This window comes from Poecilia latipinna, unplaced genomic scaffold, assembly GCF_001443285.1.
Source record: "Poecilia latipinna isolate Pla-1442-1.1 unplaced genomic scaffold, P_latipinna-1.0 Scaffold2387, whole genome shotgun sequence".
In the NCBI taxonomy this organism is placed as follows: domain Eukaryota; kingdom Metazoa; phylum Chordata; class Actinopteri; order Cyprinodontiformes; family Poeciliidae; genus Poecilia; species Poecilia latipinna.
In genome coordinates this window covers 3,133-9,912 of record NW_015115003.1, presented here as the reverse complement: position 1 = coordinate 9,912, position 6,780 = coordinate 3,133, and the positions used below count along the sequence as shown (strand labels likewise).

The 6,780-nt window shown below is 37.8% G+C and overlaps 1 protein-coding gene across 1 annotated transcript in view; it reads right to left on the bottom strand.

Annotated features, from left to right (window-relative positions):
• Positions 1-6,202, bottom strand: part of LOC106937601 (calcium-dependent secretion activator 2-like) — a gene marked incomplete at its 5' end in the record, with an annotated part of 44,575 nt that extends 38,373 nt beyond the window's left edge. Inside the window, 2 exons of the mRNA XM_015019178.1 lie at positions 5,666-5,749; positions 6,122-6,202. Of these exons, the coding sequence (XP_014874664.1) occupies positions 5,666-5,749; positions 6,122-6,202 (165 nt within the window). The remainder of the gene's footprint in view (positions 1-5,665; positions 5,750-6,121) is intronic.
• Positions 6,203-6,780: the final 578 nt, after the last annotated feature.

The following is a 6,780-nucleotide window of genomic DNA, read 5'->3' as shown; positions in this document are numbered from 1 at the left end:
GAGGCACTGACTTAATCAAAATCATAAGACCCCTTGCATGTTATTGTTTACATACGGAAATTTCCGTATGGAATTTCCATCCATGGCCGCGCTGCCACGGTAGAATAATTCTGTTAACTCAATGAAACTTGGAAATATAGATATTATTAATTTAGTGCTATGCTGCACAGCAAAGGGAAATCCTGTTGAAGTACAACTCAAAACCACCTGTTTCTCGCTCTCTGTATCAGCCAGGCTACACGTAGACTCATTGTGTGTAGCTTCACTTATTCTTCTTCAAGTGAAGCTAAACACCAGCATCCGGATAAAGGACATCCGGCACTCATCAACATTTGACATACAAAGAAACTCCATGCACAAACATTCCTGTTCAGTAAAGACATGGAGAGATAAAGCAGTGAAGTGACAGGAGGAGGAAGAGACCTTTGAATAATGAGTAGTTTTTAGAAGAGGAGAGCAGTGAAAATACCTGGTAATAGAATAATGCCACATGCTCAACCTTATTTCATTTCTGCCAGGAGGATGTTGTGTTCATGTTCACAGGTTACTGGAATTAAAAATAGTTTTTCTTGTTCTAAAATATACTGAAGTAATATTCACTGTAAGTACATGAAGAAAGATGCAAACTAAAACTGAAACTATTGTGATTGTGTCAAGTACTATGTTACCTTCAGCAGTGGTAAAACTCCTGCACATATATAACTTAAAGAAGTGGCCTCCCTTTCTTTAAGAAGCTCTTGGTTGTTCTGACACTGCACCTTCATCACTACAGTGCTCCTCCATTATGCCATTTACAAACATTCTGAGAACAGGACTGAGAAGTAGTTCCTATGACGAGCTCAGCAGATGCACAGGTGTTTGCTAATTGCTGCTGCTGCTCGTCTGGAGGAACTGAGTGAGGGAGGAGCGGAGAAGGGTGCTTTGTGAGGCGTAAACTTGACTCAAGACTGCAGCTCCGAGAAGGACAAAAAGGCAGCAGTTGGTTTAATCAGTCCAAATGGTTGCTGCGGGAGATTTAAAGGAACATGCACGAAGAAATCACAGCAGCACTCCAGGTATGTCTTTGATGAATGAATAATATTATAACATGATATCTTCCTGCTCTCCCTCCCATATCTACCCTGTTTTTGCTCTCTGTCCTTTGTCCTTTGCTGACTTGTTAATAAAGTGGAGCCTCTCTTTGCATATCTTCTTTATTGCAAATAATGTATCTGGTCAGCTGGTCTCTCAACGCAATGGATCAAATTTTTTTGATGAGAAGACGGAGCATAGGAGCGCCCTCTTGCCCTGATGGGACATATGCAGCTGGATACACAATGGATTCCTGGGGGAAATGGAAGATCGTCGGTCGGTGGATGTTGAAGATGTGTACATATTGGATGATTCATAGCAGGATTTCTGCTTTTTGTATTCTGTGGTTGCCTGGTATATTTTGAAATTCAGAAAACATCGGCAATTCACTATAATTATTTTTCCAGGACTGGAACAATAAAAGAACATGATCCTCACAGTGCTGCCTACTTTGTCCAGACGACAGTGGGTTTGTTGAAGCAGGTGCATGATGGCATCATCAACGCTGATTCCACGACAATAAGTAGACTGCAGGGGGTCCTGATATGTGCTTGTTTGCTTACAGCATCAGACCCAGAGACCTAAAAATCCTCAACAGCCTGATAAAGAAGGCTGGTTCTGTTCTGGGGACGATTGTGGAACCTCTGGAGATTACTATGCAAAGAAGAATTCTTCATAGGACCAAGAAAATTATGGACATCCCTGAAGTAATATTCACTGTAAGTACATGAAGAAAGATGCAACCTAAAACTGAAGGTTTTAGGTTTTAGTTTGCAAAGTGAAACTAAACACCAGCATCCATGGACACCTGGCACTCATCAACATTTGACATACAAAGAAACTCTGTGATGAGATGCTCAGTATCTCATCACAATACTGAACATCTTCAGTCAGAGGCTTCTTCAGATTCAGTGCAGTACAGACCGTTGCAGAAGATCTTTCCTGCCAACAGCCATCACTATGTTTAATTACTCTTTGAAGTATCTAAATTAATGAGTTAATTTCCCTTTGGGATTAATAAAGTATTCTTGAATTTGAACTTTGAATTGAATTGAAGCCATGTTGCCAGGTTGTTGTAACTCATATTAATTCAAATGGTGGAGGTGGTTTAAGCTTCCTTCTTTTCTCATCTTTGTTCCTCTTCTGCCTGCCTTCAACTCCTTTGGGATTTCAGGTTCCAGTTGTGGTAATAATTCAGTGTTTCCTGTGTTAATCAGCTGCTTCCTGTTGTAAACCACCTTGTTGCTATGGTTATGCATCACAACAAAATAGCAAAATATGAAGAATATTGCCAAAAATCAGTTCAACTATGCAGTATATAAAACAAGATGGGATAGTTGTCCAAAAAAAAATCTATTTTTACCGTGCTGTCACCCTGAGCGGTGCAATTCTAGAATAAAATACGATTCTATTCTGTTTTATTCAGTAATGCTATTACTCTACCTCTTCCACATGGGTTGTGTTTTTATGTTGTAAATATGCTGCTTCTCATGTCCAGAGTTTTTTTCTGTCTTCATTACCAATCAAGAATGTGCCATCAAAGTTAAACTGCATCAGAGCAGCAAAATACGCTGCTGTTTAATGCTAATGAGATCAGAAAAAATATGAGGATTTCATTTTTAAGAAAATAATAGGAAGGAATGTATTATAATGTAGTGAAAAGTAAAATGCAGACAGCTTGTTCTTTCGTGACAAAGGAGGTGGTGCAGCACAGTGAGGGGTCTCAGAGACTTCACCTCTTGTTCTTTATTCCCAAAGAGGCTTACCTGCTTCAGGTTTCCTCCATACAAAAGACCAACAGGCCAAGGTAGGTGTTACACTATAATTTCATGGGAGGAGACGGTTGGGAAGGAAGTCTGGATGGGAACCAGAGAGCATTAGGAGGGGCAGGGGGCAGGAGCAGGCTGGGGGTGGCAGGTTGTGCTGCCACTCTTCAGCTCAGGTTTTGTCTCTTGATGCTCTATTTTCCCACATTTGATATTCAGACACTATGGCTTTAAATATACTAACCAACATCAATGGAGTGTTACTTTAATTATGACCATGTAGCAGCTAGAAAATATCAAATTATTTATGTTTCCATCTAGTTTTATTGTTTGCTTCTATCTTGTAAATAAAATTTGGATTTTATTTTATAAAACATGAAACAGAGTGCAACCTAACATGTTTAACTTGTATAGTAAGCATACTGATTGTATTCTGTTTTATTCAATAATGCTATTTACTCCACTACTACTATCAAAGTTCTATTATAGTTCTGGCAGAATTCAACTTCAAAATTATGAACTCTGCAACATTAACTGTGTTTTCAAACCTTAAATATTTATTAGCACCAACTAAATAGGTGCTAGTAACCCTAACCCTTAAAATTGCGTGTAGCAATTTTAAAGGCTTTTAAACTTGCTACGTAGCAAAGGCTTTCATACATTTTATTTGATTGTAGGCTTTGATTATAGTATAGTCCAACAGTATCTAAGTAATTAAGATGAATTACATTTCTATTTCCAAGCTGGAATTGAATTTCAAAATAATCATAGTAAATTGAGCTGAGGTTCAGATTTTGACTTGGAAACTCAAAAGTTCTTCACTTGCAAACCGACTAAACCTAACATGGCTGCCTTGCACATCACAGATTTGACGGCCGCAGCAATACATGCATCTTACTTTGTGTTTCTTAAGAACTCCTGCACACACAGAACTACTCAAATAAGTTAATAAATCCTGCTGGGTTTCTGGTGTTATTACAGCTGCCATCACTTCCAGATCCAAGTTCAGACTTCAAAGGTACATTAAGACCAAGCTTCAGTTAGTCCAAGCTCACAGATTTCGTGTTTAAATATTATTATAAAATATAAAACAAAAGAGCGCCAGGTAATAAAAATGAATTATACTTCTGGAAAAAGATAAAAGATAATCATTCAAATTATTTGTAAAATCCAACTTAAGCTTTGTGGGAAGTAAAGAAGTGTTACTTTCCTGTCCAAACCTTTTCTGGGGTAAATGTCTAAGAGTAATGATGAGCCTGTTTCTGGAAACACAACTGTACAGTGTCTACGAAAAGTATTCACCCCTTTGGATATTTTACCCTTTTATTTCCTTTACAAATCAATCATTATTAAGAAAATTCTACTTTTTGGCCAAAAAATGACACAAACCTCTCACTTTAACATCAAACTGAAAACTGATTATTAGAAAATTTTGTCAATTAAGAAAAAAAAAAGACATTTCCTGAACTCCTGCCACTGTTGCAACCATCACTACACTAATTGTATTATAAAGACATGCACTGGTTTATCAGTATTCCTGGCTACATTGACAACATGAGAACTAAAGAACATTCCAAGCAAAGCTTAAGAAAGATTATTTAAAAGTATAAACTTTTAAATAATGGACATAAAACATTCCCTGGATATCAAGGCTAGACTAAAGTTTGAGAGAAGGCATGTGGGAGACTCCATGGTCAGGTGAAAGAAAGTTTTTGCTGGAGCTTTTTAACGGCCAAACACACCATCCCTACTACGGAGCCTGGTGGTGGCAGCATCATGCTGCGGGGATACTTCTCAGGAGCAGGCCCTAGAAGACTTATAAAGGTAGAAAAGGTGGAAAATCTATTTTCCAGCGAGACAACAAGCCGAGCAACCAGCTAAAGCTACACAGAGATGTTTGAAGACAAAAGGTAGAGGTTCTGGAATGGCCCAGAGAAAACCCAAACACTGACCCAACAGAACTTTTGTGGCAGGACTTAAAAAGGGCTGAAGGTGCATCTACTGACTGGAGGGGGTGAATATTTATGCACTCAGTTATTGTATAATGTGTGTAATAATACATAGTATGTATTATTACATATGATGTATTATTATTAATAATAATACATACATACAATTTATATAGTGCTTTTTCAGACAGACATTTTATAAGAGAAGAATAAAATAAATTGAAATATTACTTTATCCTTCATGTTTTTGTCATTATTTTTGTAGAAATCAGTTTTCACTTTGAAATTTTTGTTATAAGAAAAGAAAAATAAAATCTTAAGTTGATAATGATTGATTTGAAAAATAATATAAAAAGTGTAAAACATTCAGAGGGGTGAAAACTTTATTGGCACTTCAGTTGGTATGTTGAAACACGACACTCATGGAGTGTAGAGCCAGTCCAGCTTGAGTCAAGGACAAGTGGCTGAGTTGAGATAAAAATAGATGAAACAGCAACCAGTCTGCTGAAAATGTCTAGAAGATAGCTAGTCTACATTCAGACAATATCAAAGACAACATTTCGGTAGAATCAGATTCACAAAGTGTTGAACACCCTGACTCAAAGAGAAAATCAGCCGCTCAGTTCCCACCAAACATTCTAACTCAAAGTGTGCAGATAGAAGCACAATGAGATGACAGACAGGGTGAGTTATAAAACAGAGCAGCAAACTCACAGGGACCTCCACATATTTGGCTGCTGCTTTCACCTTTTAGGGGGAAGAAGGGAAGGAGAAGAGTCATCACACTGAAGCCTAGCTGTGAAGATCTGGTTTCCAACAAATAAAATGCTGCCCATGTGGCCATCTAAAACAAAGAGGCTGCATGTTTGTGGTTCTCACTGTGAAAGAGAGGATGGAGGAGAAGAATGTTCCTTCATCGTATCTGGACAGCTTGGAGAGGACGCTTTCTAAAACAGCAGTACACTGCAGACACAAAACACAACAAATAAGATTTGTTTTATGCAGTTATATTATAATTTTAACATGATTCAGTATCATTTTTATTAAATACACATTTCTCAAGTCCACTGCTTTGGAATTTTACCTAGAAAAGATTAAATTCTTTACTGTATTAATTGTAAAAAAGTCAAACAAGAAAAATTGTCCCCCCTATGAATCATAGAAACTCACTACTAACACAATATCACAAGCAGTACAATACTAACTACGTAAATTCTAAATAAACAAATGTCAAAGATAAATATTTTTTGTTCATGCAAGAAGAGAAAAGTAATGTACAGCAAAATTCTTTAGAAATGTGTATGAAAAATACAACAGAATCAAGGATGAAAGTACCTTTGATGTGAGGGAGAAGATCATTTCTTTGAACGTGTCATCAATCAGAACATCAATTTTGGAGTGGTACTGTTGCTGTGGTTATCAGGGTGGCATCATATTTATGGACGGGGAGACATGGAAACGACAAAAACAATGAGTTTTTTCTAAAATAAGACAGATGCCGTCCACAGAAGCATTGTAACATAAAATTAGGAGTGCCGTTAAAAACCTTCCCAACAGTGTAACACTGCAGAGTTAAGCAGCTAATAAGATGCCTTTTGCTGCTAAATCAAATTCCCATCCACACAGGAAAAGCAAAGGAATCTGAAGGATACTTCTTCTGTGTCTCTGCACAATTAGAGCAGCCTTGTATTCATTTAAAGCACCGGTCTAAAAGCAAGGACCAAAGGCTCAAACACGAGATTCAATTAATCCGCCATTTCATGTCTTGTTTGCCTCGATCCCCAGCCCCCTGAAAAAATATTCATGGCACCTTTTCCCTTGAAGGAAGAAGAGAAAAAAAGGCCGAGTGCTGAATGGCAGCGGCAGAAGGGGAGTTCGTCTCTTGCCAACAATGCCCTTTCACTGGCCGTCTAAAGAGCACCCAAATTAAAAATTTCAAACAACAAAGCACGTAGATCGATGACAAGCTGCAGCTCTGGGCAGGTCACAGCCAA